The 12,997-nt window shown below is 44.5% G+C and overlaps 2 protein-coding genes across 3 annotated transcripts in view; one reads left to right on the forward strand and one right to left on the reverse strand.

Annotated features, from left to right (window-relative positions):
* Positions 1–250: 250 nt before the first annotated feature.
* LOC117460449 (prostaglandin reductase 3-like) lies at positions 251–4,355 on the reverse strand. Its single transcript, XM_034101855.2, has 2 exons — positions 3,783–4,355; positions 251–1,480 (listed from the first exon to the last, which is right to left on the reverse strand). Exons 1-2 carry the CDS (start codon positions 4,064–4,066, stop codon positions 550–552), a joined length of 1,215 nt encoding a protein of 404 aa, XP_033957746.1. The 5' UTR covers positions 4,067–4,355; the 3' UTR covers positions 251–549.
* The window catches only part of LOC117460448 (teashirt homolog 1-like), a 36,487-nt gene continuing 26,844 nt past the window's right edge, over positions 3,355–12,997 (forward strand). The window contains exons 1-2 of one of the 2 annotated variants that reach the window (XM_034101854.2): positions 3,355–3,634; positions 5,532–6,064. In XM_034101854.2, coding sequence (XP_033957745.1) covers positions 6,025–6,064 — 40 coding nt within the window. In that variant the 5' untranslated portion in view covers positions 3,355–3,634; positions 5,532–6,024. Of the gene's footprint in view, positions 3,635–4,501; positions 5,328–5,531; positions 6,065–12,997 lie in introns of those variants that run through there. The other variant, XM_034101853.2, reaches the window with a different exon arrangement.

Raw genomic sequence — 12,997 nt, forward strand, 5'->3', positions numbered from 1 at the left:
TCAGCCACCAACAGTCGATGAAATACCAAGCACACCTGGATCAGCACTCACTTTTGACAAGTGCATACCATTGTAAGCCCCTATTAGAAAAACAATGAAGTCTATCATAAAACATTTATGGTAGATAAAGTGCCTGAGTGCGAAAAAGAGAGCACATTATGGCAGCTGGTCTAAATTAATTTCAAAGGTGGGCTTGTACCAGAAGGTGGGCACACAAGATTGAGAAACGCTGTAAAAAATGAGGCTAGTTTCAGATTTCTTTTTTTATCAGGATAATTGTACAATATGATCATCAGACAGTTATCAGTTAATATTTTGTTTAATACTGTAAACAGATTCAAATACTGCAAACAAATCTTTCAACACAATGATAGCAGAAAATAAAGTTGCTATTTTTTGTGTGAAAGCATTTTGTAGATTAAAGTGTCAATCATGTAACAGAAATAAAGTCAATATTCTCTTTTCAACACAATTAAAGCCCTATATTTTCCCACCCAACAATCATTTGCTTCAAGTATGATTCTTTAGTGCATAAACGATTAGTTTTAATCACAGCTTGCTATTGCTAACAGGGGGTGGTACCACTTCCACCACAACCTTGCCCAAGTTTTTCCCCGCATACATGTAGTCCACGGCTCGGAACACCGACTCCAACCCAACGAACCTCCCTTCCTCCGACATATCCCCACAATCCACCTCACACACTAGCTTCCCCTTGGCAATCATCTTCATCATGCTACCCAGTGCCTCTTTGTAGTCGCTGAGGAAGTGGGGCAGGAAGAAACCCCGAATGCTGGCCGACTTCTGGAGCAGCTTGACTGGAAGCGTTCCCCCTTTGAAGTGTGGGATCCCTGATGCCGTCTGGTACCCCGAGATGAAGCCGATCACTATGAGCCGGCCCTTGGTGGCCAAACTGTTCACTGCCAGTTCTAAGACGCTTCCTCCAACGGACTCGTACACCACGTCTACGCCTTGTGGGTACTCTTTCCTCAGCGTCTTCGCCAGGTCTTCTTGGGTGTAGTTGATCGGACGGTCGCAGCCGATGGACTTCAGGAAGCCGGCTTTCTCGTTGGTTGAACACGTCCCGATCACATGGCAACCGGCCTGTTTGGCAAACTGCACGGCGAACTGCCCAGTTCCTCCTGCAGCCGCCGTGACTAGAACCGTCTCACCTTTGGTAAGGTCGCCCAGGCGTTTCAGGGCGATGTAGGCCGTGGCACCGCTAACCAGCAGGGTGAGGAACTCTGGCTTCACCGCAGGGACGGGAACACTCTCCTTGGCTGGCACCACCGTGTACTCTGCAAAGGCACCGCTGCCGAAGTAGGCCACGGTGTCCCCGACGGTGTAACTGGAGCTGGCGCTAAGGCCGAGGCCAACAACCTCACCAATACCCTCGAAACCGGCATCGAAGGGGGGCTTCACCGAGGGGTCATAACGGCCTGCTGTGTAATTAATATCAGAGGCGTTCACTCCAGCAAAACTGAGAAACAGAGACAAAAAGCATTATTATGAAATGTGAGAGAAATAAAACAAATACAGTTGTGAACGAAATACATACATTCACAAAACAAAAGCTTTCGGTGGTCATTAGTGCATATTCCCAGAATTCTGTCTGAAGGTCAAGATTTCAGCTTCCTTCTCCAGACATGTCTGCACGGGGCAGACACACTCTGGTTTGTTTTGGCAATGATTCCCTTTCCTCTGGAAGAGCACGGTCCTACACTGACAGGGAGAGGCTTGTATCACAAAACACATTGCATGATGTCATGATTCATTGTCTTCAGAGACACCCACAACAAAACTACACTTTTAAAAATCTTAGATAGTTGCTTCTTGCTTCTCGACACAAAGACGGCCATACTCATCTTACGTGTTAGGAACAAATATGTGAGAAAGTAGTAAGGTATAAATAAATCATGTATGTCCTTTAGAGCGGGACGCATGCTGTGCCTCATTACTGTGCATGTCACACGTGTACTTTGAGCTTTAGATAATGCTTCTGTGGTTTTAAAGACGGGTCACAGGGATATAACAAAACACCTTGATTTGACTAGTTTACATCTATACAATTAGATTCTTCACAGGGAAATATTATGTTCGCATCAAAAGGTATACAGAATTTGAAATGGTAAGAGATTAAAACAGCTGATATTTGTGGCGATACAGTCTGTTCACACACACCTTTAAGTCTAAGAGCAACAACATGGCAAATGATATTATGTAAAGGTAACTTAAACACCCCAAGACTTATTACAGTAACATTTTAATAACAGTTTAGCTGTTATTGATGCACATTTTGAAAAGAAACTAAAGAAAATGTATGATTTCAAGGCCTATAGGTTTTATTCATAGCAAAACCGACAACTCAATTGATGTAAATGTATAATTTTGACTGCAGTCTTATCAAAAATAATTAATATAGAATGTAGAATTTGACATATGACAGTCCACTTTGAATAACATCATAAAAGCACATCATGCAGTTTGATGCTACCTCTGTCTTATACGCAGAGTATGTGTTATATACATATCTTTGACTATACAAGTTGTACTTAAAAAGCATGCACAGAGGTACGGAGAACTCGAAAATAGAGACTTGAGAAATTACAGTATGTTGAAAAGACCTGCTTCAATTATATTATCTGTAACATTTTAAAATCAAGTATATTGTTTTAATTTCGTCCTAATAAATATATATATGCCTCTTAACTGCAGTCATGATCTTTTTATTTTTCTCACTCTGAAATGTGTCGCTTAACACTTCTCTTTGCAATTTTTAATTAGGATGCACTGATGCTGTGCGCTATGAAATAAGTAGTTTTGAATTAGCACTAATCCAATTACAGAACATTTTATTTTAATAAAAATCTCTTAACTGATCCCATTTCTGTCTTCACATACACATACAGAAAACCTAACGGTCAAAAGTCTTTACTAATATCTGTCTTGTGAGTAAATAAGACACTAATGTGCTATGTTTTACACAAAATCTGATAGGAATTGTAAATTGTATTGACAGTGAATACCATAATAAACCCTGAGGTACATTTATGTAAGGCTTGAATAACATTCAAAATCAGATCAGGCATACATACAGTAGTAGTACATCAAAATTAGGTTGGAATATTACCTCCAGCTGGAATCAGAAATCCTGCCTTTTAAATTAATTCAAGGTTTTTTCCACCTTAAGCGTACTTTAATACTATACCAATTTATACGATGATCATTCAGTGTGTTAGTGTGTCTGAAAGAGGCATTGATCCTGACTCCAGGTGGCTTTACTCTCCCCTAACGGTGAGTACACCGCTGCAGCTGCGAATGAGAGAAATTATGCTGCAATTCCCGCACCATGTAACACTGCATCCCCTTCTCCATCATCTCCATCTCCTGATGCCAGTCTGAACCCCCCCTCCGTGACTTTCTGTTTGCAGTTTGGTGACGTAGAGAGACAGGAGGACAGAGAGAGAGAGGGAGGGAGAGGGAGGGAGGGAGGGAGAGATGCCGAGATGGATTGATAGACAAATGCAGAGAGGGCGGAACTTGGAATTACAGTACACTGCTTATTCCTCACGTATTTTGCCATCTTGTGATGATGATGATGATGCTCGCAGGTGCCGGACATGAGTAAATCAAGGTAAGCTTTATACAACTTCTCAATAAAATCCATGTGATATATTGGCGTGACGAAATGATCCACTAATAGACTCGCTTTGGGTCACTTATTGCTATTCTGAACGCGCAGGGAGAGGGAAAATCTGCCCCCTAAAAAAACAACAACTTACCGATTTCTGACGAGCAACTCCGCGTCCCCGGGTGTCGGGATCGCGACGGTTTGCGTAGAAACGGCCTCTCTAAAATTAGGACTTAGCTTGTTTACGACCAGCTTTTTCATGCTGCTCGGTATGGAGGATCCTTGAAAATCCATGAAGTGTGCGGCGTAGGACAGATCTATGATGGAGCGCCGCGCCACCGGGTGAACTCCTGAAAGTGCGTCCGTGCCTCTGCGACCCACGCCGGTTAGCGAAACCGCTCTTCTGCCGTTCCTCACGAGGAGCAGGGTGGACATGGCTCCGAAATGTGACAAAGTTCACGGACAACTTGATTTTTCCTTTTTTTTACGGCAGCAATAAACCCCGCTGCCATTAGCCAGCGCTGTGGGCTGTTCTCCCCGCTCTGTGTGCAGGCCGGGCCGGGCGAAGCGGTGCAAATGCGGGGTAAAAACAGAAATACAAGAAGCGATTCTGTTTAGCGTCACGATGCAAAAACAATAATCTATAAATGGAGTATTTCGGGTTAAATGGTGGCTCTGGTGTAGTCCTGGAAGCAGCAGCAGCACAGCACTGCCACAGACTTGTTGTCGGAGTCCCTCCCCTTCCCGGACACAACACTCACTTCCTAGTAAGGTGAAACAAATCAATCCTCGTAACATATCCTCAAATGTTTTTCCTCCCACGAAACAAATTCTACCGGGTATCTTTTTAAAACATCCACAAATCTGCTAAATATAACGTGTTGTGTAATTTCGCTGCGGTTTATTACGCATTGTATTCTATGTTTGTTCCCACATGTAGCCTACACCTGTAACCAACGCGTGTGTATTATCAGGGTGTTCCTGGACGTTTCATTTAGATTGCTATCCCCTCGCTGTCAAAGCCATGTAACTATTACTAAAACATATTGGACCATTGAACCCTCGTCCCACCCCCTCAGTGGGAGACGGACTCGTGCAGTGTCAGTGCCACGCTGTTGTTACACTAAATGTGACATGTATGTTGTTAACAGTCGCATTACTTGTTGTGGTTTGCGATCACATGTTCAAATAAGTTTCAGTGGATAAGTTCCGAGAGAATCCTTCCCCCTTTTTGTCGGAGCTTTTAGAAGAAAAGGGAAGAGGGAGAGAGGGGGGGGAAACAAGACAATTAAAAAGATTGACAGGTAGGCTCCTCTGTCAGGGGTGACGCTTGTGGAGAGGGGAGGAGTAAAAATGTAGCAGGAAAAGCCACTCGATGCGTCTGTCTATCAGTTGAGACTGTCTGAGACAGCTTCTGGATCCACCGCGTTTCCATTTTTTCTCTTTTGGAAGACCTCGGATCAGACCCTTGGAGGTTTGTCCTCCCCTCTCTTATTATATGTGTTGCTTTTTTTTAAAGAGACACATTGTAGTCCATGTCGACCTGATCTGTTGTTGGCGAAGCTTTGGATGCGTCTTGTGTGTTGCCCCTCTCTCTTAAGTCCTCTCCACCGCATCAGCCCACCAAAAAAAACCTCTTCCAAGATGCGATGAGATGAACGCTGGGAATCATTTCCACTACTCTTGAAAAAAGACGGTAAGTAAGAGAGAAATCCACATCGTGCCATTTATTTTTGTTTCAATGGGAGAGAAAGGGGGAATGAGGGGAGGGAGGAAAAAGTGTCCGCCGGACTTGGGGAGGCTGGATCCGGGCTGAGGTGGCGTGGTGGTGACGGGACTGACATTAACCCATCTAATGCCTGTCTGTCTGTGTTCTCCTCTCCCCCTTTCTGTCTTGCAGGTCTCTGGCTCGATAAGAAGGACACACAAGGATACTTCACTTATCAGAGCTGTGCGCTGCGCTCACACGGGACTTATTTGTTTTGAGACCGCCAGACTTTATTTATTTTTTAGTTGCGTAAAAAGGCGCAGCAAAGTCTCGTCCCCCTTCCAAACAGCACTGGTCCTTTTTCCAGGAGCTGAAAACGTGGTGTTTTAGGGTTCTCACTACTGCGGCTGCTTTTTATTTTTTCTTGCCATGAGAAACATGAAGGAAGATGATCTTTGATGGACATGAAGGTGTCAGGAGCTGGCCGAACCCCTTCGTATGTTGTGCTTAAAGTCCGAGACAACACAGCTTTTATTTCCAATAAAGAGCACGCAGTTTTAGAAGAAGAAGACAATCCCGAGATCAAAACCTCTACCCCCGAAAAGCGGGATGCTTTTCCAGAACTGACAGACTTGATTTGCTCGTAATTCCTGCATGAGAAGCACCGTGGAAAGTGACGGTCACTATGCCGAGGAGAAAGCAGCAAGATCCGCGGCGAGCAGCAGGTATACCCCGCCTCTCATTTATTCCCATCACAACTACTTTTCATTTACAAGTATCAAATGAAACTATCTCCTTCCTATCACATCGGGTAGTTGTGTTGCATGCTGATATGTATTTAACAACTGTTTAAATGTGTTGTGTTATTAACACGTAGCGCGCAACTCGACCCCTGACCCACAGCTGTGTTTAAAATGTGTCTTTACTACGCAAATATCTTCCACTTTGAGATTATTTTGTTATCCTCCTTTGCCGTAAAAGTTCTCTTAAGAATGATGAGATAAACTAAATGGCATGTTATGGGGATAAAAGGGAGCTTTTGAGGTTCAAGAGTGAGTAATGATGAATAATTGACTGGGAAAGAAGGGGGAGAAAATCTGGTGAGAGCCGGTTTTTTTCCTTCCCTTTCTTTCAGTTTTATTAGAGGATTGCCATCGTTGATTTGATGCGTGATTGATCGCCTGTCATGTGGCAGTCTTTGATCTATTCATCCCTGATAAACATCAATAAATCCTACCATGAAGACAGCCATGCCTCTGGTAAGGTGTAGACACTCCTACACGCAACCCCTCCTGTTGTCTCAAAGCGAAACTAAAACGTGTAAAAAGTTAGAGAATTTTGATGCTAAATCAGCTTGTTTTAATTTGAGGGATGGAACTCTTTCAGCAGATGAAAGGGTGGTGTGTGTGTTCACTAGATCACAGGAAAAATCAACCCAAACACTTGTTTTTCATGTGCTTTCTTCTTCTTCATAGAGATAAACGTTGTTCCAATCCAAATGCAGCCCACATTCACTGTAAGAATCAGCCCAGTAATGAAATCAATATCCACTGCTGGAGGGGAGTTTGCAATGTGACCAACTGATAAAACCAGGTCTTGGTAGACGACCGACAAGGTTGACTTCTAGTGGTTTGGATTTGGACTCCCCCCTTTTCCCCCTCTCGTCTCCCCCTGCAGCCTTTAAACTAATGTAAATGAGTGACAGGGGTTTCTACCTCTGTGCTAATGAGGCCAAGCCTTTGAAGTTAGGCATTAACAACTGGAGTGAACAAAAGACAGTTACAGAATTTTAAAGAGATTTTGAAATATGAGGTGCAAAGCGGGTCGAACAGGAGGGCCAGTCGTCGAAGACTTTGAACTCAGCAGGTTTTATAATTTTAAGCAGTGAGCTGGTGGTGGTGGTGGTGGTGAGGATGATGAGGAGGAGGATGAGACGAGAGTGTAGGATGGAGAGCATTCAACCAGTGCTCGCTGTCGACTGCTTTCTTTCTAACTTGCCTTTCTAGCAAACCACCATTCACGTGATTTGAGGCCTCTATTTTCAAAGAAAATCCTGATATTTAGAGATTTTATTTTTCAAAATGTGCATTGTTGTTTTGGCGAATTAGCCCCCAGGAAAAGTCCATTGTTTTAGCCTCTGCACGTAGATGGAGCAATGCAAACATGACATGGCTGTGAGCCCTCCTTTACTCTCACGAAACACACATCATTGATCCATTATACTGTCCAGAGTGCCATGCACATCATGGGGTGTAATGCTCAATCACAGCTTGGCAGACGGGATGTTTTCCATTCTTCCATGAACATGACAGTCGGTCAGATATAACACCCTGCACTCCCCGATCCCAGTAGCAACACATAACACACACACACACACACACACACACACACACACACACACACACACACACACACACACACACACACTGGGAGCTGGTACTGACCTGTGGCTTCCCCTCTGTGCTGCTGCTCTGAGAGGCAATTGCGCATGGTGGGATTGAATGGAAATCAGAGCTCAGTCAATTAAAACAACAATAGCCGACTTGTCTTGACAAGTTTTTATTCTCCCCTTGTACCTTTTTTGGGAGAATATAATATTTCTGACTAAAGTTTTATTGTAGTATGTCAAGGCTAAATTCGCAGTAGAACATCAGAATTAGCGAACGTCATAATTGCGAATGTATTTGAGTTGTACACATTTAATTTATCTAAATTATAGGAAGCTTATTATGATATCTGTTTCAAGGTCTTGTAGAAACAAATAATTAATTTTATTAATGTCATACAAAAATTTGTTTTTAGGGGAAATCTTACTGTTGGGCAGGAAGTAAGACAGGAACAATAAAAAAGACATAACTGAGTGACACCGTCTTTCATCCCAGGCAGGCTTAGGTAGTCTTAGAGGAGGAAGAAGACGAGTAAGGAGGAGGAAGAGGAGATAAGATAGGCGCTCTTACTTCTGCGGAGTACGATGGTTAATTATAAGGGAGAGAGAGTGTGTGTGTGTGTGTGTGTGTGTGTGTGTGTGTGTGTGTGTGTGTGTGCGTGCGTGTGTGTGTGTGTGTGTGTGTGTGTGTGTGTGTGTGTGTGTGTGTGTGTGTGTGTGTGTGTGTGTGTGTGTGGTGTGTGTGTGTGTGTGTGTGTGTGTGTGTGTGTGTGTGTGTGTGTGTGTGTGTGTGTGTGTGTGTGTGTGTGTGTGTGTGGGTATATGGTGTGTGTAGGGGGGGTTGAGGGTAAGGTTGCTTCCCGTTGGCTTCATTAGAGAGAGCCCTAATTATCTGTGCAGCTGATGGATTTGTGACAGGCCCTAACGATTAATGCTGACAAATTCAGTAAGGTGTCAAGTCCGCAGCTGCCTTGATGTAATCAAGTTGATATTATACAGTCCCCATAGCCCCTAGTGCAGCACCAACTCAATTTGCCTGTGCAGGTGACAAATGGACTTTGCTACCTGACTAATCACGTCAGGAGACAATGCCAGTTAATGACCTCGGTAAGCCTCGCCACCTCCACCCACATCCCCCCACCTCCACCCACATCCCCCCACCTCCACCGCTCATATAACCTTGCATTAGGCGAGCCAAACCAGCACCTTTCCCTTTTTTTTAATTCCCCTTTGTTTTTATGTCATTTCCTTTTTAATTCCCGAGCTACATTTCTGTTTTAAAAAAGCGGCGCATTTTCTTAAAGTTTCCCCAGGAGTTTGGAATTGTAGCAAGATGTATGTTTTATATTAATGACACAGCTCAGACCTGTTTTAACCATTTGATGTATCAGCACTACGAAGTAATCCCAGGCACCGTATTTCTTTAAATAACCCTGAATGATTACACTTTTGCAATGTGTTGCAGCCCTGCTAGTAAATCAGCAGCACATCATAACAGGGTCTCCTCGTACTTTTTTGGCTGAGGATCGCCCTCCCAACTCGGGGCTGTAGCCGCCTCGCTGAAGGCCTGCAGTTTATTTCCAAGCTGGAGAATCACCGTGCCCATTAATGATTTTGCATGCCCGGGGTGGCTAAGATTACACAGCGACCTTTGTGCTCTTACTTGACGATTCTGTTATGTGATATTCTCCCCTCGAAATAATCAGCATGCTGAGATTTATGTTCCCCCCCCCCACCCCTTACCCCCACCACCCCACCCTTCTGTCTACATCGACGTCCTGAGGAGTGTGTAGCCTCGAGGTGTATTTTCTTCCCTCTTAATGTTGCCAGATCTGTTTGATAAAAAAAGTAGATTTTCAGCAAAGGAACCAGTGTCTTCGCCCTGAAGGTTGGACCAGTTTATTACTTCCGATAGCTTAAGGGCTCTGCAGCTTCTGAGAAATAAGAACTTTATGTTAGAAGTCGGTGTGTGTGTGTGTGTGTGTGTGTGTGTGTGTGTGTGTGTGTGTGTGTGTGTGTGTGTGTGTGTGTGTGTGTGTGTGTGTGTGTGCGTGTGTGTGTGTGTGTGTGTGTGTGTGTGTGTGTGTGTGTGTGTGTGTGTGTGTGTGTGTGTGAGAAGAGTGGGGGTGAGACAGAGACGAAGAGAACGTGTGTGTGTTTGTAGCTTAGCACTGACCGGTGTTAGTTTTCCTGGAATGAATAACTTGAACGAGTGTAACGCTAACCACGCCATGTTAGTCATCCTCTTTAGCAGGGCCTTCAGACAACCCCCCCCCGTCGTTCCCCTACAGGAGCACGAACACAACCTCCACCAGTAGCTCCACATATTTCTCACTCCTGACTGTCATATCTGCCCACTATTCCCGATCAAAGCGAGAGAATACAGAGGGTGCAGGAACACATATTGATCCACACTACCCGTTTTACCCCTTCAGTTTTGCTGTATGTTTCCTGGGCATTCCCCTTTAGCGCGCATGTGTGTGTTGGACTCGGCTAGAGGTTACGCTAATTGGAGCGGTGGTGTCGTTAGCAGGTGACATCGATCGACCTCGTCGATAGCCACTTTTGCTCCTGCACCACCCTCCCAAACTATTAGTTACATTTACATCAGGGATTTCAGGCAGTCAAAGGTCAAACATGCTCAGCTCGCTCTTCTAATTCCTCGAGTCACCACAAGTGCCCCTGTGTGTGTGTGTGTGTGTGTGTGTGTGTGTGTGTGTGTGTGTGTGTGTGTGTGTGTGTTTGTGTGTGCGTGTGTGTGTGTGTGTGTGTGTGTGTGTGTGTGTGTGTGTGTGTGTGTGTGTGTGTGTGTGTGTGTGTGTGTGTGTGTGTGTGTGTGTGTGTGTGTGTGTGTGTGTGTGTGTGTGTGTGTGTTAGTTTCTTAGCTACATGCATTAGCTATTATCCCTGCAATTGCAATCCTTTTGCACAAACGTTTTACAGCTTCAAGACCAGCATGAAAGGTTTTATTTAGTATTGATCATCAGTGAATAAGTAATATAATCAAATGGAAGGTATTAGCAAGCCGCATGTGTTTTTGTCTTCACATAGATAAGGATATATTTCACACCATAGCAACAACACCCCTCCTTGTCTCTTTCTCTGTCTTTCTTTCTGATTCTTTCCGGGGGATTCTGAACAGAAAGCTGCCCTCAGGGTACGCTGCTACCATCACCAGCAGTGTGTTGCCCTCGCTGCACACACACACACACACACACACACACACACACACACACACACACACACACACACACACACGCGCGTAATGTACACACACCGTCAACCGTAAACACAGACAGTCAGACTGACACACACGCACCTACACCTAATGCTTAAGTGCAGCCAGCATGTCTCTGTGGGAGGTCATAATGGAGGTGGCTTAGTATGATGGGAAATCATATCATTAAAGCAGCCAGATGTGCTTTGTTGCCTGCCTTGCAGCACATAAAAAGAGCAGCAGTCATGGGATCCCAAAAAAAATCCCAAGTCTGAGAAAATCAAGTCTGAAACAGATAGAAAGCAGCCCTCTGGGTGACGAGCAGTCTTACTCCTGACTGCCATAGAAAACAATTTCCCCCAAATAAAGAATATTTGTTCTCATTTTTCAGTGTTGCAGCAGCATGACAAACTGGATTTTTTAACTTTCGTGAAATCCAGATTGGACTCAAAGCTTTGACAAACGGCATGGTGTAGCTGTTATCAGCCCGCTGTTAAGTGTGCTTAATTACTATGTAATATTTGTGTTGTGCTGAGTAATTACATTTTGTTAAGGCTCCACATTAGGGGATGTAAGGCTTTAGAGCTCATTAATGAAAAATTGTTCATATGTTGTTGGGTGTATTTTTTTCTTCTTCTGCCGAACATAATCTGAGACACAAGGGAGATAAGAGGGGAAGCGTTCAAGAGAAGTAGTCGTGCAAGATTTAAAGCAGAAACATTGACATCTCAAATTTTCTTAAGTAAAGTAATACATTTTCCGAGGGTACATTTGCTCTCTTGATCAGTGCCGTGCCTCCTCGAGAGGCTATGGGAGAGTCTGCTAGATCCAAATGTAACATGTTACTTGTATCAATAAAAGATGAGCAATTACAGAATATTTTGTCTAATAAGTATTTGAATTCCTCAGCGCAGGAAAAGAACATGTAGCTTACCCACTCATTATATCAGTTAGCAGGGGGAGTGAGAGGCAGCTCTTTGATGCCAACAAACAAACAAGACAAACGAGATGGGCCCACTACAGAAGAGCAAAAGCCCCATCCAGGGACACCCAACCCCTGAACACTCCCCCCTCCCTTCCGTCTCTTTTTTCCTCTCTACCTCTCCCTCGCTCTGACTCTTTCACGTACATCTCATCTCTCCTCTCATATCCCGGCACTCCCTCTCCCTTCATTTCTCACTCCGGCACGTTTCTCTTCTCACATCCCCCTCTGTTATTTTGGATAAATACTTATTATTAAGCAAAGAGAAAGAAGAGTAAGGAGAGGAAAGGGTGAATAAAAAAAAAAGCAGATGATTTTCATTTTTAAACAGTTCGCCTTTCTTTCTCTTGTCAGTTGTACCTCATCAGACAAAGTTGGGTGGAGATCTTCAGGGAAATGAAAAGCTGTTAAAGAAGCAAATAAAGGAAGGAGGTATAGACTTAAAGTGTGAATCCCTGATTTATTTTTTGGAGCTGCTTTTTTTTTGGCAAATACTTGGTTTGAACGCGTGCAGCGATAATGAAATGGTTACATTTGTCATGGAAGAGAGGATGTTCAATAATGGCAGCGGGCCCCCATGTTTAGTCCAACAGCCGCTTCAAAGACGATGGTGTCAGTGGTCGGGGGTCTATGTGGGCGGATGGATGGCAAGGTGGTGGGATGGTGTTGGAGGAAGCTGGGCGTTGGGGGGGGGGGGGGCAGCTTTTAGGACGGGTATTAGAGCTGACGGATGAACGGGACGATGGACAAATTCTCTCGCAACAGCTGTGGCTGCTGCCATTATCCTGACAGGTGTCAATTAAGAATTACTGCCCGGCTGGCCGTATGCCCCCCCCCCCCCTCTAAACCCGTACCCCCACCCACTCACACGCACGTCCTATCCAACCCTCCCACCCTTATGTCCAGCTGTCGGCATGCAAGTGAAATAACACTTTACCCTTGTCAGTGTTGTCAGAGGCTTTTTACCCCCTTTGAACGGCGTTCAGCGATAGAAGCTGATCAAGAGCCCGGCATATTAATGGTCATGGTGTCTGTAGGTGGTGGGGTGGACAGACGGGGTGGGGGAGAAGTCC

Source organism: Pseudochaenichthys georgianus, chromosome 16 (genome assembly GCF_902827115.2).
Source record: "Pseudochaenichthys georgianus chromosome 16, fPseGeo1.2, whole genome shotgun sequence".
In the NCBI taxonomy this organism is placed as follows: Eukaryota; Metazoa; Chordata; class Actinopteri; order Perciformes; family Channichthyidae; genus Pseudochaenichthys; species Pseudochaenichthys georgianus.